General features: G+C 31.5%; 1 protein-coding gene across 1 annotated transcript in view; it reads right to left on the bottom strand.

Annotated features, from left to right (window-relative positions):
- Positions 1 to 24,165, bottom strand: part of LOC129984283 (sine oculis-binding protein homolog) — a 253,535-nt gene that overhangs the window by 107,013 nt on the left and 122,357 nt on the right. The window contains exon 2 of the mRNA XM_056094136.1: positions 7,163 to 7,430. Coding sequence (XP_055950111.1) covers positions 7,163 to 7,430 — 268 coding nt within the window. The remainder of the gene's footprint in view (positions 1 to 7,162; positions 7,431 to 24,165) is intronic.

Genomic DNA, 24,165 nt, shown 5'->3' with positions numbered 1-24,165 from the left:
GGGGAAAATGGAAGATTATTTTGGCGGAAAATTTGGCGGTGGGGAAAATGGAAGATTTTTTGGCGGGAAAGTTAGTTTTTAATTAATAATTAAAATTCTAATTAAAATTTCAAAAAAAGGGATCCCATGTGCACATTCCCGACCTCCAAAGTATACATGTACCAAATTTGGTAGCTATAGGTCAAACGGTCTGGCCTGTCGAGCGCCAACACACACATACACAAACACATTGAGCTTTATATAGATATAGATTGTAAATGTTATTTATTTATTTTTCTACAAGAGAGAACATTTATGGCATAGAAAAAAATTCATACTTATACTATGTAAGGTAGTCGAATTCTAAGATTATATTAAGCAGTAGTAAAAAAACAAATAAAAGGACAGTAATATTGTCAATTTATTTATTTTGTGTATGTGTGTGTGTTTGTGTGTACTATATATATGTGTGTGTGTGTGTGTGTTTGTGTGTACTATATATATGTGTGTGTGTTTGTGTGTACTATATATATATATATGTGTGTGTGTGTGTACTATATATTTTATCTATTATATTAATATTAGATAAAAAAGTTCTTTTTTGTTTAATATGACTTTTTTCAAAAGAAAAAAAAATACTACGTTTAAAATATTTGTAAGAAATGATTTACTGCTCTCTTAAGTTTTAAAATAAATAATAAAAGAAAAAAAATTAATTAGTGATAACTTGATGAAAATAACGAAGATATTAAACGAATTTTGATAGAATGAATTAGTCAATATATATCTTGGTGCTTCTTCTTAAAAACTTAAATACTTGTTTAAAAAATTTTATATAGGAATTTTTGCAATCCTAGAATTTTAATGTGTGTAATTTGTGTAGGTCTGTGATATTAATGAATATTTTTTTGCATGAAAATGCAGTTTATTTTTATTTTTATAAACTTCGTTTTATTTAAGAAGTTTCTTTAGAAATCCTCAAGAAAATAATTAGATTGTGAATATTTGAAAAACTTACAGCTTATATTTTGTTAATTTATTATAATTTAGGAAATATGGTGGAGATAAAATATTCTTTTATCTAGGTAATTTATCACAAGATGGGTCTAATGCAACAGAGGAGCAATATATCAGGAAATGCAATATTTTAGTTTTGTATTTAACTTAATAGCAAAATTAATATTAAAACTACTAGTTTGAAACTTAAAATTGAAAATCTTAAAAATGTAAACTTTCAGAAAGAAGAAGAAATCAAAAATAAAAGATAATATATTCATTTTTTTTATTTTGAATGATTCAAATTAAAAACAAGAATGAATGTGAAGAACAACATATTTTTATTTTATGTAATATTATCGTTTGGCTATTAGTTTACATAATTAACTCTGCGAATTTTAAACAATACTTTCATATTAAGCTTTTATATTATGTTAATTTTAAAGCTCATTTTATTAATACTTAAAATAAAAAGCAATTTTTGCAGGCCTCATAAAAAAATTCTCACTTATTTTAAAAGAAAGCTTATTCAAAAAGTGGATTACAGAAACGCAAACAAGCGCTTTATGATAGTTAAGGTAGAAAAAGTGCTATTACTGTGAATAAATATTTAGCTTGGTAAACATTATTCATCAATTTCATTAGATCAGATAAATGAAAATAAAAATCTTTCAAGTAATTCTGCGGCATTTTTAGGATCTAGAAACTAATTAAAAATGAATGTCTAGAAAAAAATAGTCAGATTTTTAAAAATCATACTAAAACCTGTAGCTTTAAGTATTTTTATGATGTAATTATATCAAATATTTATTACATGAAATATAATACTTCACGTGTTTTGCTCATAAAATTAAAAATATTGAAATTTTAAAATAGTACGTTACATTTCAAAAGAAATATAACATATTAATATTAAAAGTTAAAAACATTTCTTTCAATCGTTATAATAATAATTATATATATATATATATATATATATATATATATATATATATATATATATATATATATATATATATATAATCATTTTTTGAATGCAAAAATGAGAATTAAAAACAAATATTTTCTCCTAAATCAATTATCATAAAAAAGTATCTCATTATATAAAAATTATTTAATTTGTTTTACTTTAATTAAATTTTCCTTTTCTTATTTAATTTGATTTATTTTTCTTTAAATATTTAATTTTTTCCAACCAAATAAGCTCAAAAGTAAATAAAAAAATGGCTATGATAAAATATCGTACACATACATGAAATAAAATTTGTATAGATAAAAATTAACTATAATAATATATAATATACATATATGAAATAATATATAGAGTTAATTAACAAACTACTCCAATCTAATTTATTACATCTAATTTTCTGAACAACAACTGATATCTGACACAGAATTCATCGATGAATTCTAGCATAGATATGTCATCATTTGCAATCAATAGACGTATTATATGATGTAGAAAGTATTTATCTGCATCTGCGCATGCGTATTACTCTGTTAAAGAATTTTCAGGTCGAAAAAGCATTAGATGGACATACCGCACATGCGATATCCAAACTTGCTCATTTTTATCTTTTCACATCGAGTCAAATTAGATTGTTAGAAAATGAATATAAAATCAAAGTTGACTGTTTACAGATTTAAATACACAATGTATTCCATAATGCGAATCAATATAACCTCTTCAGGAATCGCGGTAATTTAACCAGTTTTATAAGTTATGATAAGCCAGTTTTATAAGCATCTTATAAGTTATATAATTATGCAGCACATTTTTAAACTGCAATCCTTTAAATCTAACCTCTTTAATTTATACTCGATGTAGCATAGTTTGAATAAATAAGCTAATGTAAGAAGATATTAACGATAGTATAAACTGTATAAGTAAGGAAGAATAGATGAATATAAAGACAGGAGAAAAAAAGAATTGTGTCAGAAAATTTATGTTTGTTAGTGAAAACATTCAAGAATCAATGCATTCAAACTATATATTTCATCTTATTATTATTTTTTTTTTTTTGCACTAAATGCGTTTGTTAAAAAAATTTCGATTAATGCAATTATAACTTGGTTTTGAATTTCATTATATGTGTCTATTCAAGGTGTAATAAACCACCATATAAGCATGTTTTCTTCTTCATAGAAGCTGTATTAAATTCGGGATTAGCTTCGCAATTTTAAGCTGTGGTCAGAAGACGATGACTACACTTGGATCGAAAGGTCCTTCCAGTACATTGTGCAATCAATAAACAGGATATAAGACCAAGAACAAATGTACTTAAAGCTATCTTACATTCGTGATGAATCTTCCGTGGATTCAAGTTTAAAGACTGCAATCTTATAATCTAAATATAGTTTTAGTTTAGTTTGGTTATATTAACGTCCCGTTGTAAAGCAACACTAGAGCTATTTTGGGACGGACCTCGTTATTTTGAACCTCGGTCAGATGACGAGGACGACACCTAAGCTGGCAACCCCTCTCCACACCACACTACACTACACCAACGGGAGGACGTTTGGCATGACGGATTTAACGTTCAACAGACCCCCTTACACGACGGTTCTTCGGGCCTCGAACCTGAAACTCTACGGCTCACAAGCCGAGACCTTACCACCAGGCCACCGCGGCCCTAATCTAAATATAGAGATTCCCATTAATAAGCGATCAAATCCCTTTATTATAGAGGGCAGAGATTGTTTAGTGATGCGGTTTCAAGTACGGGTACTTGGCTAAAACCCCGATACTACCAAATCCCGCTTAAATGCCGTGTGAGCGGACACATTAAATCTGAAAGGATCAAATGTCCTTCCGTTGGTGGGTCTAGAAAATTTGGAAAAAGGGTGTCGGTTTAGGTGCCGTCTTCGTCATTTCGTTAACTTAAAATAGGATTTGTGTTGCATCGAAATTGAACGCAAATATAACTAAACAATAATACTAATCTTTCAGTATTTTTCAAAAATTGGACAACTTTAAATGCTTTGAGTCATGTATGAATACTCAAATGAATTTGTTTTCTTCGAATTATTGAATGGAATTTAAAAAAATCATAAATAAAGGAGATATTACGAACAAAATGCCCTATTCTTTGTCTCTAATGAGAATATGGTTGAGTATGAAGCACTATGAGTTATCAGACGAGTCTATTCTGACTGTTTAAGAGACGTCTAAGAAGTCGTTTTTATTAAAATCTAGCTACTTCTAAGTAATTTCCCCCCCCCCTTCCACCATTCATTGTGGTTGTGCGTCTAATGTTAAAAGTCAATTGCCAATTCCCTCTTTATTTTATTCTATGAAATAGGATTCGATGATTGGATGAAATCCAACCAAGAACAGAATTGGTCTGTGATATATAAATGTTTTAGATTTTAAAAAGTTCAAAAATTTCTCTGGCAAATAATATTTTATTGAACTAATATTTTTGCAGCCATACGAAGTGAATAGAATTTCTCAGAACGATTCAAATAACTCTATGAATTTAAAATTCCATGAATTCGTTAATAAATTCTTGAAAGTATTTCATTTCTAACTTCGACAAAAGAGAAAATAAAAATTGAACAGTTATTAAAATAAAAATTGAACAGTTATTTCAAATCATTTCGGGGGAAAAAAAAACCTTAAGATATAGTTTGGTTATATAATTTTTTTAATGCATCATTAAATTTTCTTAGAAAAAGAATCTATACTCAATTTTCATTACACACTTCATTCAAAAATTTCTAAACAAAAGCTCGGCACCTGTGATCATTAGACAAAACAATATTATTAATAGAATTACTATCTATTTCAATTTTTCTAGAAGTCAACTGAATGAGGGGAAAAAAAACCTGTTTTCTTTTCAATATATGCATCAAAGTTCCGCGAAAAATAAATCGTTCTGGTTTTCTTTCCAATATGTGTAACAAATTTCTACGAAGAATAAATCGTTTTCTTAAATGTAAAACTTAATTTTTTTTTTTTTTTTTTTTTTTTGAAATTTTAATTATATCGCCTTTTTTTCATTTTATTTTCTTTTCACTTAGCAAATTTATTACAAAATAAAATTGTCAACAAACATTTCCACGGTTGTAAAAAACTTATATTTTATTTTCAGCTGCGTAATTAGGCAGGAAAGGCCTCTGACAAAGGTATAGGACCCAAAAAGTTCACTTAGAAAAATCAAATGAATTTTCTTAATTATTTATTATAAAAAATACCCCATGTTTTGAGATGAAGTGCTTTTAACATTATTAATACTTTATAAAATATTGTTACTTGATTTTAAAAGAGTTTAGAATTCAAAAAGAGTGCGGATATTACTCAATATTTTTTTACATTTTATAATGAATCTTTTTTTTATTTTCTTAATAAATTAATGAGATTTTGCAATTAATTGTTTATTTGTAAGTTTCATTTCAATAAAAGTAACAATGTCTGCTTCGAAATCCAAAGTTCGACCCAATGGATATTCAATTCTTGCTTATGTTACGGCAACAATTCGAGTCAGAGGCCCTCTAAGAACAAGAGGGCGCAAGCATTTTCCTGTCTCGCCAGCTTATACACCACTGACAGCATCCATTGTGGCGCCTCTTTCTAAAGCTTTTTTTTAATGATTTCCTAGTATAAGATATATATTTCCTGGGTTAAGAAATTTGAAACTATTCGGTAATTGAAGCTCAGCCATTTATTGTCATCATTTTCATAAATTATTAATAGTTTCGGTTCCATCCGCCAACCTATAGTTACGCCACTGATTATATCAATAATAGAGTCTCCTTCAAATACTTTTTGGTATTATTTTCCAAGTGTAAAATGAAGAGTGCACGAAATTTGAAACAATTCAGTAAATGAAGATCTGTGATTTATTGTTATTATTTTCTTCAATTGCCGATAGTTTCTGTTCCACACGCCAACCTATAGTTACGCTACTGACTGTATCCATAATAACGCTTTCTTACACTTTTTATTATTTTTTTCACAGTGTAAAATTAAGATTGCATGAAATTTGAAACAATTCGGTAATTATTGAAGCTGAACCATTTATTTTTATTATTTTTAGTAATTATCAATAATTTCTATTTCACCCGCCAATCTATAGTTACGCCACTGATTTTATCCTTAGTGCGCATCCTTTTAACGCATTTTTTTTAAGACTTCCTAGCATAAAGTTAAGATTGTAAGAAATCTAAAATATTTCGTTAATTGAAGCTCTGATATTATTGTTATTATTTTCAATAAATATCAATGGTTTCTGTTCTATCTACCAACATAGAGTTAACGCCACTTATTGGGACCATAGTGCTGCCTCCTTCTAACACTTTTTGTTATTATTTTTCTAGTGTAAAATTAAGATTGAACGAAATTTGAACATTTCGGTAATTGAAGATCTGCCATTTAATGTTATTATTTTCAGAAATTGCCAATAGTTTCAGATTCACTGGCCAACTTATAGTTACGCCACTGATTCTATCCATAGTAGCGCATCCTTCTCATGCTTTGTTGTTAATCTTTGTTGTTAACCCTAGTGTAAAATTAAGACTGCTCGAAATTTAAAACAATTCTGTAACTGAACCTCAACCATTTACTGTTATTATCTTTTGTAATTATCAATAATTTCTGTTTCATCCGTCAATTCATATTTACACTACAAATTTTATCCTTAGTTGTGCATTCTTTTAACGAATGTTTTAGTTTGTTAATCTTTTCTTAGCATAAAATTAAGATAGCAGAAATTTGAAACAGTTAGTAATTGAAGTTCTACCGTTTATTGTTATTATTATCACTAATTGCCAATAATTTCTTTACATCTGCGAACCTATAGTTTCGCCACTGATCATATCCATAAGTGGCGTATCCTTCTAATAATTTGTATTAATACAAACTTAAAAAAACCACAATATTGTAAACAATTCTTTAACTATAGCTCTACCTTTTACTGTTATTATTTTCCATAGCCTCCAATAGTTTGCTTATACCTCCGAACCTATAGTTACATTACGGATTGTAATCTTCAATTTTGTAACTTTAAATTTTTCTTCTTCTAACGAATTTTTCCTAGTGCAAACTTAAGACAGCGCTTCGTTAACTGAAGTGCTTAGGTTTATTGTTTTTATTTCCTGTAATTACGAAATAATGTTCACTGATTATGCCTTGCGGGTGCAACCAGTTCTTCACGAAAGCCAAATGAAATTATAAATCACTTACCATCCTGACCTGGGCTGATGCTCTCGGACCTCAACCTGGTTGGTTCGTCCAGTCCCTCGTGGTGGGAGGCGGCATCTTCTGACACGTCGCTGCCTTCCATGGCGGAGGAAGGGGGAGACACTCCGTTGCTGGAAGGGTTGTTGTTCCCGGTCGTGGATGAATTATTGGAGGCAAAATGGGTCAGATTCAAGCCCTGAGTGTCTCGGCTGTCTACCTTCTCATAGCCATACCACCCTAGCAGTTCGTTCATTGTCGTTTCAGCATAGTCCTGAAAAAGAAGGAAGTCTTTGATGAAGATCAAATATTGGAGCGATTAATTTAATCGTCTGAACATCGATTACGCTATATCACGTGGAAAAAGATGATCTTTGTGGATATGCAATAGGGATTAATTTAATCATATGAATATTGTTTACGCAATATCACGGGGAGGATATATATATGTAGATATGCAATAGGGATTAATTTAATTATCTGAACATTGTTTATCCAATGTCAGTGGGAAATATATATATTTTTTGATATGCAATAGGGATTGATTTAATCACCTGAACGTTGTTTATACAATATCAGTGGGAAATATATATATTTTTTGATATGCAATAGAGATTAATTTAATTATCTGGACATTGTTTACCCAATGTCACGTGGAAAATATATGTATATATATGTTGATATACAATAAGGATTAATTTAATCATCTGAACATTGCTAATGCGATATCAAGTGAAAAAAATATGTATTTGTTGATATACAATAGAGATTAATTTAATCATCTGAAAATTGTTTACCCAATGTTAAATTGAAAATATATATATAAATATTTGTTGATGTGCAATAGAGATTAATTGAATCCCTGAGCATTGTTTACATAATATCATGTGGGGGAATATATATTTGTAGATATTTAATAGGAATTAATTTAATCATATGAATATTGTTTACGCGATATCATATGGAAAAAAATATATATGCTGATACGCAATAGAAATTAATTTAATGATTTGAACATTGTTTACCCAATGTTAAATTGAAAATATATATATAAATATTTGTTGATGTGTAATAGAGATTAATTTAATCCCTGAGCATTGTTTACATAATATCATGTGGGGAATATATATTTGTAGATATTTAATAGGAATTAATTTAATCATATGAATATTGTTTACGCGATATCATACGGAAAAAAATGTATATGTTGATTCGCAATAGAAATTAATTTAATGATTTGAACATTGTTTACCCAATGTTAAATTGAAAATATATATATAAATATTTGTTAATGTGCAATAGAGATTAATTTAATCCCTGAGCATTGTTTACATAATATCATGTGGGGAATATATATTTGTAGATATTTAATAGGAATTAATTTAATCATATGAATATTGTTTACGCGATATCATACGGAAAAAAATATATATGTTGATACGCAATAGAAATTAATTTAATGATTTGAACATTGTTTACCCAATGTTAAATTGAAAATATATATATAAATATTTGTTGATGGGCAATAGAGATTAATTTAATCCCTGAGCATTGTTTACATAATATCATGTGGGGAATATATATTTGTAGATATTTAATAGGAATTAATTTAATCATATGAATATTGTTTACGCGATATCATACGGAAAAAAATATATATGTTGATACGCAATAGAAATTAATTTAATGATTTGAACATTGTTTACCCAATGTTAAATTGAAAATATATATATAAATATTTGTTGATGTGCAATAGAGATTAATTTAATCCCTGAGCATTGTTTACATAATATCATGTGGGGAATATATATTTGTAGATATTTAATAGGAATTAATTTAATCATATGAATATTGTTTACGCGATATCATACGAAAAAAAATGTATATGTTGATATGCAATAGAAATTAATTTAATGATTTGAACATTGTTTATCCAATGTCACGTGGAAAAAATATTTGTTAATATGTAATAAGGAATAATTTAATCATCAGAACATCGTTTACGTAATATAACATGATTTGTTTTTAAATATACGATAGAGTAGTCTGAAAAAAAATGTTCGTATTTGTTCTTTTTTGAAAAGACACGAAATGAAGAAAAATTTTAAATAAAAAGAGAATTTTGCTGTACTACATTTTTAAAGCGGATATAAAAAAAAAAAAATAATTCTAGCCCCATACCGATTGCCCAGAACATTTGTATGTTATAAACCAGAGTAGAGCTCTGGGAAATGTTTTTATACTTTTTATTCTAATTAAAAGCATAATACATATTATTTTTTCTTAGATTTAAATAATTATTTTCTGCTTTTTATTCTCGAGTGTGTGAAATGATTAATGAATTAACTTTCCAATGAGCAACGCCCGATAACAACATATACGTGTAGTAAATAAAGTAAGTAAAAATAAGGACCTACTGCATGTTAGCTGCCATATTGTCCATTCTGTACTTTTTTGAAATTATGAGAAATGAAGAAAATGCCAATGATATATTAGAAAGGCCTTTGAAGAATCCATTCTTATTTAGAAAGTTGAAAAAATGTATTTATGAATATTACTTTTTTTTCTATTTTCTTTGGATTATCCAATGATTCTTTAAGGATATACTCAAAGGAATATTGGCCGTTCAACAATAAGAATATTTCTGCCATATATCCAAGAGTTATTTTTGCTTTCTTATACGAAGTTATACAAAGAGAAAGTGTTTTAATGGTCAAAAAATTAGAATTCGATATTTTGACGCATCTTTGTGTTTCAGACACCCTGAGTCGGAATGACATATTTTTGTAACTTTATCTGTCTGTGTATGAAAACAATCATTCAAAAACATTTTGAGTCAAAATGGATGAAATTCGGTATATCGGTCTTTACACCAAATTAGAATTTTATCAAATTTTGAGCGAAATTCATTCAAAGAAATCTATCTGTGTTCGGTTTGCGGGGGCCGCGGTGGTCTGGAGGTAATGTCTCGCCTTGTGAGCCGTAGGGTTTCAGGTTTGAGACCCAATTCCGCCGTGTGAGGGGGTCTGTTGCACGTTAAATCCGTCACGCCAAACGTCCTCCTGCAGTGTGGTGTGGAGAGGAGGGTACCAGCTCAGGTGTCGTCTGTTAAAGCTGCCTAAGAAAAAACACCGTTTTCTTTCGCTTTTTATATTAAAATAGAAAAACGATATCCCACCGGTAAAAAATTCAAACTTTGTTTATTCCATCTTGGGATTGATCTACAAGTTGCCATCTACAAAATGAGACAGCAAAAAATATTTCTTAAATAACGTTGCCATTCTAAAATAAACAAATAAATAAAATAAAATATTAATACATTTTCAACATCCTCCCACCTTTTGATTATAAATAATAATCAAAATATAATACTATTAGTTAAACACAGTTAAGAGATTCAATAAATGGCAACGTTTTACAAATTTTCAATTAATATTTAAATATAAAAATGAAAATTAATGTGAAAATGTCCAATCAAAAACAAAATAAATCACAAGTTCAGTCTCTCTGGCAATTTAATTCTTCCGGCTCTACTAAATTTCATCTCGTTGCCAGAAGTACTGTCAGAAGTTTTGGTGATGTCATTTGACTTATTCAAATCATCTGGTGTCATCGAAGTGGAGAAGTCATCAGAGGATGTTAACTCTAATGGATATATTCTTTGAATTGGTCGCAGGAAATTCTGCTGTGAAGTTTGCACTCGAACAAGTCGTACATGTCCATCTTTACCTGGTATGATTTCTGTGATACGACCTAAAGGCCAGACAAGTCTCTTTTTATTATCTGCTCCCACCATAACAATGTCACCAACAGTAACTGTACATTTTCTTGATTTTTTATTTCTCCGTTGTATGAGAGCACCCAAATACTCAGATCTGAAGCGATTTCTTAAGTCTTTAAGCACTGCTTGTCTGTATTTGAATCTATTGCTCACAGAATTTTGCTCTACAGCATCTATATCAGGAAGATTGCATTCATGCACATCTTGTATGAACATCGATGGAGAAATTGGTTTCATAGCTTCCTCTTCGCAAATGTAAGTTAGAGGTCTTGAGTTGATTACACGCTCGCAGTCTGCCAAAACCGTTATCATCTCCTCATAATTGAGACGTGCCTGTCCTAACACTTTCTTCAAAAGATCTTTTAAAATTCTAATTAATCTCTCCCACCATCCGCCCCACCAGGCAGCAGTTGGAGGATTAAACTTCCAGTCAATAGAGTTTATTGCTCCATATTTTTGGATGCGGTTCCAATCCAGTTGTTTTAAATAGTTGGCTGCTCCAACAAAATTGGAGCCATTATCGCAGTATATTGTTGTGCATCTTCCTCTGCGAGAAACAAATCTCCTAAAGGCCATTAAAAAAACATCAGTCGATGCAGCAGTAACAAGCTCGAAATGAACTGCTCTGTACACTGCACAAGTAAAAATTAGAACCCAGCTCTTCTTGTCTTTAAGGAATAAAGGTCCAGCCATATCAACGCCAGTTATCTGAAACACCGCAGCATCCTTTACTCTATTTTCTGGAAGGGGGGGACTTATAACTTCTATGTTCTTTGAGCTATATCTTTTACACGTAATGCAATTGGCCACCACATGTTTCACCGCTTTTCTTCCATTTAGGATCCAGTACTTTTCTCTAAGTGCATTCAATAGTATCTGGACTCCAGCATGACAGTTCTTAACGTGAGCATTATAGATTAACCGCTTTACCACTTCATGATTCGGAGGAAGAACAATAGGTTTAAGAAAATCTTCACTGTCCTTGCGATAAATAATTTTAGTTTTCAAACGGATGATGCCAAGATCGTCTTTAAATACTTGTAGGGTTTTTAATCTCTTTTCTTCTTCTGGGAGAAAAGACTCATTCTGTATCATAAATAAAACCTTCATTTCTGCTTCCTGAAATTCTGTAGCGGTTAATTCACCATGCTTCTTCTCAGTTATATTTTTGCAGTTGTTCATGAAGCGGAGGATCCATGCAACAAGACGAACTATTCTATCATAGTTCGAAAAATATCTGTAGTACCAGTTTGCAACACCACAGGCTTCATTATTTGATAATATAAAAGTCTTCTTAGACTTTTCCTTTCTAATCTCTTCTTCATTCCAATCATGGTTGGTGGAACCCATAATGTTTTGAAATTCAAAAGCATTTTTCATCCATTGTGGACCCTCCCACCATCTTAGGGAGACTAGATGTTTTGCCTTGCAGCCCCTGGAAGGTAAATCTGCCGGATTCTTATCACCAGGTATGTGTCTCCATGATGTAGGATTACTCAACTTCCTTATCTCTTGGACTCTGTTCCTAACGAAGACAGACCAATTTTCTTCTCGTAATATCCATGCAAGCACTGTTGTAGAATCACTCCAGTAATATATCGTAACCTTTTTCCAACCAAGAGCTTCAACAACTGAATTCGCTAGCCTCGCTCCAATCACCGCCGCAAGAAGTTCCATTCTTGGGATAGTTGTGCCTCTTAAAGGAGCCACTCGAGATTTCGCTGCAAGTAGAAATAGCTCGATTCGACCATTATTTTCTATTCTAAGGAATGTAACAGCAGCATATGCATCTTTGCTTCCATCAACAAACGTATGAATAGTGCAGTTGCTTATATCTTTTGAAGATGCTTGAACACACCTAGGAATCTGTATGTCAGACAAATGCTTAAGTTCTTGAAACCACTGTAGAAATTCTTTACGAAGCTCACCAGTTACTTCTTCATCCCAACTTGTACCTAATGTCCATGCCTTTTGTAGCATTATTTTCGGACAGAGCATCACTGGTGCAGTGAATCCAAAAGGATCAAATACTTTATGTACTGTAGATAACATACTCCTTTTAGTTACTTTTTCCACATTAATGCCATCCAGCCATTTCATGTTAATTTTCAAAGTGTCTAATTTCTTATTCCAAATAAGACCTAATACCTGAGTTTCTTCCTTTGAATTAGTTTCACAGTCGCCAGACCATTCCCATTCTCTAAGATCAAAACCACCTTTTGCCATCAAGGTTTTAGAATTGTCAATGAATCGATCTAATTGGTCTTTACTGTCGACACTAGTAACGACATTATCAATGTAGAAACTCTCCAAAAGTCTTTTCTTCAAAGATTTTTCAAATCCTTCACATTTTTGAATATGGTACTCAATTACTGAAGCTAAAAGAAAAGGGCTACATTTTACCCCAAAAACAACTCTTGTGTGACGAAAAACTCTCAATTTCTTTTCTTCTCTATTTTCCCACCACAAAAACCGAAGGAAGTCTCTATCCTCTTTACGAATACTAATTTGCAGAAAAGCTTTCCTGATGTCAGCTATAACGCCAAGCTGTCCCTCTCTGAATCGAAGAAGAATATTTGGAATAAGCTCAATGAGATTAGGACCACATTCCAAGCACTGATTCAAAGATGGATAATTTGCTAATCTCGCTGAAGCGTCAAACACCGGACGAATTGGAGTAGTGCTGCTGCTTAGTTTTATCACTGCACGGTGAGGTAAATAATTACCATAAGAGTTCATTTCGTTGGTAGGAACTTCCTCGATTATGTCTTCATCTAACCAATTTAGAAGAATATTTTCATATTTCTCATACATATTCATAGCTATAAGTTTTGAGGTAGTGTAGTCGAGCCTTTTCCTCGCCAAATCCAAGTTGTCGGGCAAAGGTGACTTATCATCAGACCATGGTAAACAAACCTCATATCGACCATCTTTATTAATTGTTACCGTTTCTAGAAAATGCTCCTTGGTCCGAAGATCAATCTCGTTCTTAGATTTTTTCTCAACAGGATCATTGATTCCGATTGAATCTAATTTCCATAAATTTGTGATTTCAGCTTCATTTACAAATAAGGACAGCACTGTTAAAGCCAGGTTTTCTTCCGAAGATTCTTCCTGTGGTACCTTACCCATTAAGGTCCATCCTAAGAAAGTTTCTACAGCGACAAGACCTGAAGATAAGACTTTTCTTTTGCCAGTTAACATTTTCCCCATAACGTCAGCTCCAATTAGAATATCAATGCCTTCACAAGTATCGCTAATATCAGTTAGATTAATCTGATTTTCCTCTAATTCTTTTATCCAGGGACCTTTAAAAACCGGTCTAATATTGTCACAAATGATAGATTGATCCAGAACTTCAAAATTACAGCCGAAATCTCCAATCAAATTTCTCAATTTTACTTTATAACAATTATGTTTAAATTCATTAGTGATAACGCCACCAAAAAGAGAATGTACCAATTTTTCACATCGAACGGGTATATAATTCATTTCTTCAGCTACACTTTTCAAAATGTAAGATTTATGTGATGCAGAATCAAAAAGTAACCTCACAATTTTCTGTTTATTATCCGATACCAGTTTAGCTTTGAGAGTTTGAAGAAATATCTTAGGGCTGTGTTTATTAAAATTAGCCATATTAACATCTAGTGCGGGTTTATCTTCTTTTCCCTCTACAGACATCTTTTGCGAATCAAGCACATCACACATTATAGGAAAATGTTTTTTAGAACATATCAGGCATTTTAAAACTGCTCGGCATCTTTTAACTGCGTGAAATGGCGATAAACATGCAAAGCAGCATCGTTTTTCCTTGACTATTTTTTGTCTTTCCGATAGAGTCATTTTTTGAGCCGTAAAGCAATCTGAACTTGAATGTTTACCACCGCAAAAAACGCAAGATTTCTTTACATCTTTATCTGCAGCAGTCGTTAACAAACCTATAGCTGTAGGTACTTTATTTCTCAAATTCTCCGAGCTATATTGTTTCTTTTTCAAAGGTCTGTATTCTTGGCCCTTTCCTAAACCAAAACCGGCTACAGCCAAACATATTCTTTCTTCTCCTTCAACTTCTGTTTTCAAAAATTGCATCAAATTATCCAATCTTCCTTTCGCGTCAGAGTTAATACTGGAAATATTACTACGATTCCAAGCCTTTAAAAATTCAGCTGGGAAACACGATTCAACCATAGGATACAAAATGGATGCACATTTATCTGTGGTTACACCTAATGTTTCTAATGCTCGTAAATATGATTCAAGCTTATCATACAAAGAAGTTAATGAAAATGTTTCTTTTGTTTGCACAGAAATAATTAATTTTAATAATTCTCTCACATATACTTCCACTAAAATATCTTCTCTACCAAAACGCGATTTTAAACCATCAATAGCCTTTTGATAGTTGGCGCCAGTTGGCGGAAAACTTTCAACAACCTCTCTAGCACGAGAACCAGAAATTGTTGCTTGAACTAGGTACTGAAATTTGTCTTCTGGTGCGATATCCTCATCTTTATGTATTTGCTCAAATTGACTCCAAAATGGGAGCCAATCTTTAATATCGTCGCCAAATTGTCTAAATTCTAATCTAGGCAGTGTAAACTTTCTCTTATAATTATTTAAATCAGCAGTAGAATTAGCAGAAAATGACTGACCTCTATTTTGAGATTGTATTCTTGCCAATTCTATTTCTTTTTCAATTTCAAGCTGCAATCTTCTATCTTCCTTTTCAGCTTCAAGCTGCAATCTTCTATCTTCCTTTTCAGCTTCAAGCTGCAATCTTCTATCTTCCTTTTCAGCTTCAAGCTGCAATCTTCTATCTTCCTTTTCAGCTTCAAGCTGCAATCTTTTATCTTCTTTTTCGGTTTCTTCTTTTAATTTCCTTTCCGAAATAACATTACTTAAAAGTTCTTGAACGAATTCTGGATCATTCTTATATTCACAACTTTTTAAAATAAGATCTTTTAATCCAACTATCGTAATATTTTCTGATACGTCTTCTCCAATTTCAGACGCAACGTATTTCAGATCTTCTTTTTTAAAACCTTTTATTGCTTGAAACATCTTGATTTATTTTGTTTCGAGAAAGTCCTGTCGCGGCCGCCAAAAAATGTTAAAGCTGCCTAAGAAAAAACACCGTTTTCTTTCGCTTTTTATATTAAAATAGAAAAACGATATCCCACCGGTAAAAAATTCAAACTTTGTTTATTCCATCTTGGGATTGATCTACAAGTTGCCATCTACAAAATGAGACAGCAAAAAATATTTCTTAAATAACGTTGCCATTCTAAAATAAACAAATAAATAAAATAAAATATTAATACATTTTCAACATCGTCCTCGTCATCTGACCGTGGTTCAAAATTACGAGGTCCGTTCTAAAATAGCCCTAGTTTTGCCTTACAACGTCACGTTGATATAACCAAACTAAATCAAACTAAAAAAAAAAAAACTGTCTTCGATTTGTAGTTATCTTCCGAAATACGATAACTACAAATCGAAGACGGCCAGATGAATAAAATTTAATACGCAGATTATGCATCTAAATTGTAGGCATATATCAAATTTTAAAGCAAATCCGTCATGGGGTTGATCATCTGTCGGTCTGTCCTTTTGCATGCATATAAACCTAATAATTCAGAAAGGTAGCAATTTAATTAATTTAAATTTGATTCACAATTTCAGCACATAAAATGTAGATATTTATCAAATTTGAAACCGTATTTGTCGAAGAGTTCACCGTCTGTCTGTTTGCACTTTTGCAGGCATGTAAACGTGGTAGCTAAAAAATGCAATGGTCTAAATACGTGAGATTTGGTACCTGAGCTTGTGACTAAAATTGTACTTCTGTGTCAAACTTTGATTTTCAGTTGGTCGGAAAAATTCATCCAAATTACGCATTCGGTGATCTGGTACTTTTGTATGAGCCGTATTTCAGCACTTGAAAGAAATCTTACGAAGTATCGCATGCTATTCGAATATAATTTAACCCATTCTAGGGCCGTGGGAAGTATGCTTCCCACCAAATTTATCAATCTTTGTATGAAATATGTAGGTTGGCGTAAGTTCTGATAAATTTTTTTAGAAAGACAGAAACTTAGATGCTTCAGTTCTTTATCTCACACAAAATGACGTGTCTTGATTTGTTACTTAATTATTAATTAACCAGATTAATTAATTAATCAAATTTAATTTATCTAATAAGCTAAATGAATCTCTTTTCTTATTCTAATTTCAAGCCGAAAAATATTTTAACATAATATGACTAGAAAAAAATGGCCCTTTAAAGGGTTAAGACGATAACTATAAAATGAGCTAGATAGATTAGATTCTGTACATAGATTTAGCATCGATAATGTAGACACCTGTCAAAGTCTGAGATAAAACCAACAACGGGTTGACTGTCTGTCTGTAAGTATTTCAAAAACATGTTAACTCGATAATTCAAAAACGCAATGACTTAAATACATCAAATTTGGCAATTTTATGCCAAATTTTCATTTCAATCGACTGGGAGAAACGTGTCTAAAACATAAATTTGATTTTCGACTACTATTAACAGCATGCCAGGGATTTATCGCCAGAAAACTCGCCAGGGATGACACTTTAGATTAAGTAAAAATAATAAAGTCACACTAAAAGTTAATACTTCGTAACTATTGTACGTCAGTGTCATGCAAGGCGTTTAGACAAGGCTCTGTCATGACAAGTTTATTGGAGAGTATGTGAGAAAATTTTGGGAGACTATTCCCAATTACTCCCAATTATTCCCAATTAAACTACTCCCGTTTATTTGTGTTTTAAAAAATAACCTGCCGATAACAAAATTTTTATTAGTCTTCTCATCATGTAAATCGACTTCTGTTCAAACACTGATAATTACGCTTCGAAAAAATTACTTGCTTTTATTAAATAACAAGCCCATTTTAGGCTACCAGCTTGCTCGAATAAAATATTAGCCTTCTTGGCTTTTAAACTGTCAATATGAATTGTATTTATTTACAATTTCACCTTTTTAACTGAGAAAGTAGGAAAAAGGATAATTTAAATTGTCTATTATAATCTTTTGCGCGTGCAAATTAAAAAGCTTGTACATTACGAAATAAAAGCGGAAGTGAAAACTTTATTTCGAAACTACCGCCTAAAGAAAGTAATTTTCTTATCTTAATTTTAACAATAACAAAAGCATACGATTGAAGATTGTGATGAATCAATGAAATTAATTAGAATTTTATCACAGCAGCAAAACTCTAGATTATTACTGTGCCAAATTAGTCTTACCGTATCAAATTAAATTAACCTTTTTTAATTTGCAAAAAAAAAAAAAAAAAGAAAGAAAGAAAGAAATTGATATTATTAAAATGGCAATATTTTTAGCTTTAAGACAGCGTAAAAATAATTTATGTGAAAAAAATATCTTTTGTAAGATTTAGCTGGAAAACAAATAAAAATATTGTTTTACTTTTAATTAATTTAGTTAATTTTGGGACTGAAAAGTTGGCACTGGTCTTTTTTATTTATTTATTTATTTTACCTTGAAGAGAATATGTACTAAATTGGGATGACAGCCTTTGTAGCTAAAAATCCCTAAATCCCCCTCATTCAAACAAATGTACTAAATTTTACCAGGATCGGACAAAAATTGTAAATTTTATACCAGACATAATCATAAATATTCATATTTATATATAAGTTTCTCTAGTACACATTAATTTCAGATTTTAGGTAACTATAGCCATAAACTGAATGTCTAGATATAGTAAAGTAGCCATGCGCTGCACGATGAGATCGGTTACAGAGCCACTTGGCTGCGAAGACGGGATTAACGTTCGTACTCGAAAATTAAATAAGGTAAGGGGGAAAAAAGTCAATTAACAATTGTAGAGTCCTGAGCACAATAATGTTAAGAACAAAACAAGTACAACATGCATTTGTTTTAGAGCAATTTCGAGCATTTTTACGCCAAAAAAGGGTTAAAAATAAAATAGAGCATTAGTTATCAACAGATATTTTTATTTTTGGGGATTTAAATACTGTCCTCAGTTGTAATACAATCGCGACGCTTATTGCCCAGAAGATGATCCGTTCTTCTAATGTTGAGAATGTCTTCAACTGCAACACAAACTCGACACTTATTGTTCAGAAGATAATCCCTACTTCTATTGTTGAGTGTTGTTACGTTACAGGTTTGGAAAATTGTAACCAAACAAAAGCTCATTTTACATGCTTTGTTTTCAGCCTTTTTACTTTAGGTGCATATTAAATTAATTATTACACCCTCCCCAGTTTTGTAACGTTTTCAAGATAGACTTTGCTGACTTTGTTGTTTGCCGCCAGTTAGTGTTGTGTAATGCATGATAGTTTTTCTGTAACTAGACACCATGTTGGCTACTATAGTTTTCGCTGTTCTTTAGTGAATACCTTGTATACAGAGGAAAAATACAATTGAGTTTTTAAATACAGGCTCGATTACAGAGACCTCGGTTTGTAGATGCCCGAATATTTGATATTCTAACATTAATTAATACTTTCTATTAATACTTTCATTGAAACTCATTAATTCTTATTTTAAAACTTCTTCCGCATAAGGGATTAATTTCCCTTTTTTTTTTTACTCATTCTTTTTCTTTTTGATTACATTAATCCATGAATGGATTGATATAATCGCACCATCTTGTACAAATTTCAAGATAAAAATTCATTTGTTTTCTTCCAGGTGGCGTTGTGTATTGCATAATAGTTTGTGGACCACGTTTGAGGCAATATTTTTCCCTTTTCTCAAGTTAATAAAGAGTAGAATGACTTTAATGAATACCATATACTATATGGAGGAAAAAACAACTCCCTTTTCAAATACAGACTCGCTTACAGAGACCTCAGTCAAGAGACGTCCGAATATTTGAGTTTCTAAGAATACTTAGTTGAAACTCATTAATTCATATTTTAAAACTTCTTGCACATAAGCAATTAATTTTCCTTTCTTTTCTTTTTTTTTCTTCCCTTCTTGATTATATTAGTCCATGAATGGATTCATATTATTGCTCCATCCTGTACCGTTTTGAAAATAGAAACATTGTCTTCGTTGTTTGCCACCAGGTGGTGTTGTGTAGCATACGATAGTTTTACTATATCTAGACACCAAGTTTGTGGCTGTTGCTGCTGGCGATAGGCGAGGATCGAACTCGCAACCTTTGGGTTCGTAGCCGAGTAACAAGACCACTAGACAAAAGAAATTTCTCATGTCTCGTAGCTGTTATCTGGCTTATAAAGCGTCACCACATTACTCCCCCTTCAGTGCGTCGGAGGTGAAACGAACGATTTTTTGTCCTGTTTTTGCTGTTATTAGTGGTGATATATTGGCTGTAGCGTCTTATCCAATTTTTTTTTTTTTTTTTATTGGCTGATTATTTATCAGCTTCATTTATTTATTGGCTGATTATTTTATCAGCTTCATTTATTTATTGGCTGATTATTTTATCAGCTTCATTTATTTATTGGCTGATTATTTTATCAGCTTCATTTATTTATTGGCTGATTGTTTATCAGCTTCATTTTTTTTTCTCATTTTTTTTTATTGGCTGATTATTTTATCAGCTTTGTTTTTATTTATTTTTGATAGAGGGCGCTACAACAGTTGTATGAAGGTTTTTTGCGTATCACGTCATCGGGTCACCAATGTTGCTATTGGCGATAGGCGAGGATCGAACTCGCAACCTTTGGGTTCGTAGCCGAGTAACAAGACCACTAGACAAAAGAAATTTCTCATGTCTCGTAGCTGTTATCTGGCTTATAAAGCGTCACCACATGGCTATAGTTTTCGCTGTTCTCAAGTTAATGGGAGGACTTTAATGAACTCCCTCAATAGAGGAAAAACATAGTTCACTTTTCAGATAAGGGCTCGATTACAGAGATTTTAGTTAATAGAGCCCCTAATATTTGAGATTTTAATGTAACAATACTTTCATTGAAACGCATTAATTCTTACACTCAACTCATTAATTGCAACTTACTTGAAACTCATTAATTGCAAACAGAATTAATTTTATTTTCTTTCTTTTCATTGGGATTATATCGACCCATGAGGGGATTGTGATGAGCGAGAATAGAAAGTGGCACCTTGTGGTTTCCAGTCCAGTAACTAAACTATTATACCAAAACAACTGTTCGGGTAGAAGAGCTGTTAACTGGCTTATATGCTATTCAACACAGACTCTCCCTCCTGTGAGTCGAACGATATGGCTGTTGAATGGTGATGTATTGAGTTATTAGCTGCTGTCTAATGGGCCTGTACCCAGTTGTGTAGCGCCAAGCGTTATGGCAATCGAGTGTGAGTGAGTGGTTGCTGCGTCAAGTGAGTTTGACAACTTTGGTTTGATGCGTCAAGTGAACTGACGACTTTGGTTGCGGGTAGATGGCGCCACAACAGCTGTTACGAAGGTTGAAGGTTCATCATCCGAGGTCACCAATTTAGCGAATTGTGATGAGCGAGGATAGCACCTGGGACCTTGTGGTTTCCACTCCAGTAACAAAAACATTATACCAAAACAATTGTTTGGGTAGAAGAGCTGTTAACTGGCTTATATGCTATTCAAAACAATATAATCGCCTTTTCTTCTATCGTTTTCAAGATAGAAACCCTGCCTCCGTTTTTTGCCACCAGGTGGTGTTGTATAGCGCATGATAGTTTGTGGCAACATTTTTCACTGTTCTTAAGTTAGTGGGGACTTTAATGCACAACTTCAAGGAAAAACACAACTCACTTTTCAGATACAGACTCGCTTACGGAGACTTCAGTTTATAGACGTATGAATATTTGAGGTTCTAAAGTAGCAAAACTTTCATCGAAACTCATTACTTCTAATTTTAAAACTTCTTGCATACAAGGGATGAATTTTTTTCGTTTCTTGTTTCGTTCCTCCTTTTTTTTTTTTTTTTTCTTTCCTTTCCCTGATTATATCAACATAATATAGAACAAGATTCTTTTACATATATAGAACTTTAAACATATATAGAATAAGACTCGCTTATATGTTTAAATTAATAATAAGTATATTCCTTATTATTCCTTATAAGTATATTCCTTCCATAAAATAAGTATATTCCTATTTGAACCTATTAAATCTTATTTTAAATTTGCTCTTTTATATTGCGTTAATTATTTTTGTGCCTGTTTCATCGCCAGATAGAACTATTTTTTAATTACCCACCGAAAAAAAAAAAAACATATGACTCCAGTTGATAGAAATGGAATAGACTGTGCATATTTAAATACTCAAATGACAGTACAGCACCTTTCTCAAAATTTTTCCCTCCAGAAAGAAAAATTTGTTTAAAACATTAACCAACTTCTCGCTACTCCTTCACACAATTAACTTGAATTATCACGGACGGCAGATTCCATCTCCATTACGGAGCATGCAAATGGTTCCACAACATGCCCTTCTCCCCCTCCTTCTTCAATAAACACCTTCCTTCCAAAGGCAAATTTAAAAGGCGAAGGGGTGAGCCCTCTTAGGGCCGAGGGGGGTAGGGAGAATTAGGTTAAGATTAGTCCAGATGCATGTTACCGCAGGATATGATTGTCACTGGGCGGTGACATGCGATGACAAATGACGTCATAGAGGGCACCGCCCTTGCGAAGGGGCCGATTTGTTCATCCGACTGATTCCGAGAGGCGATGTAATCAGCGCTGAGAGGTTGCCTAATGTTCGTTTTTTGCCCGCCAACCCGTCCTCTACGAAATGAAATGAGCGAAATTATCACTGTTTCTTGCTGGGGGGAGACCTTTAGCACTAAGAATGAATTATCACCATTCGCCATCGGAGAAGAATTAAATTATGGTTTGTTCTTCTTATCCTTGCAGGTAGTTCCGTGATGATGTTCGATTTTTCTTTTTTTTTGTTAATATCGATTAGTGTGATTGGGTTTTGTGTCACTGCAGGTGAGAAACCAGACCGAAAGTTAAAAGGGTATGAAGTCATGAAGAGTGTTGGATTGTATTACTATAAGTAATGAGAAGGAGACTGCTTACGGTAGAAATCTGATATTAACAAAAAGAATAAAAGGATGGAAAAAAAAATTATTAACCCTTTCTAAGGCCAGGGAAGTATGCTTCCCAACAAATTCAATATATGAAGTTATGTAGGTTAGCATAATTCTGACAAGTTTTGCATTAAAACAAAAGTATCAAATACTTCGGTTCCTTACCTCACACAAAATGGTGTGTTTTGATTTGTTATTTAATTATTAATTAATCAAAGTAATTAATTAATGAAATGAAATTTATCTAATAAGCTAAATGAATCGCATTTCTTAAGCCAATCTCAATTCCAAAAATTCATTAATACAGCACGATTTGAAAAAAATAGCCTTTTAACGGGTTAAAATACCGTTTTTTAGAAGTGCACTTTTATTAGTTCTTAAATTATAATTATAAAAGCAAATTTTTTTTACATAATATAATTATAAATATTTAAATATATTAAATAATAATAAATAATAAAATTAAATTATAAAAGCATAATTTTTTATTTGATTCTTTTATATTATTTAAACTTTAATTTGTAATTCTTACAGACACTGTAGTATCATCAAATTAATTTTTCTTGAATTCACTACGAGGTAGCGTCACTTCTATAGGATGCGAATTTTATAAATTGATTGCTTAACAGACAATTAAGTTCTGAAATTTCAAAATAATGTAACATTGATAGTCTGAAGACATTACGCATGATAACTGAAAATTTACAGAGACAAACTTTTTAAAAAAATCAAGAACGAAAATTTTATTGAAAAAAAAATCCAATTTTTGCATTTGAAAAATGTTTAGTTAAAAATGCTTTTAATAATAATGTAACATTGGTTGTCTGAAGACATTACACATGATAACTGAAAATTTACAGACAAACCAAAAGCTGAAATTGTTTTTGAAAAAAAAAAAAAAAAAAAATACAATTTTTATGTATGAAGAATGTTCAGTTTTTTTTTTTAAAAAAAACTTTCAGGATTTCATAGAATCGGACATGTCGAGAAAAACAAACAAACACTATATTTACTTAATTTTTTTCTAAAAAAAATCTATGAAAAATAATTACCATTATTTTACTGTCAATACAGGCAATGAACCGATGGCAGGCAACAGTACAGCATAGTTAAAAAAAAAAAATCTATTGATAGTGCATCAGTTTCGCTCAAATTTTTATTAATTTAAACAAACGGCACTTACTCG

This window comes from Argiope bruennichi, chromosome 9 (assembly GCF_947563725.1).
Source record: "Argiope bruennichi chromosome 9, qqArgBrue1.1, whole genome shotgun sequence".
NCBI classification, from domain to species: Eukaryota; Metazoa; Arthropoda; class Arachnida; order Araneae; family Araneidae; genus Argiope; species Argiope bruennichi.
The sequence above is the reverse complement of the archived record's forward strand: the minus strand, read 5'-3'. Positions and strand labels throughout refer to the sequence as shown.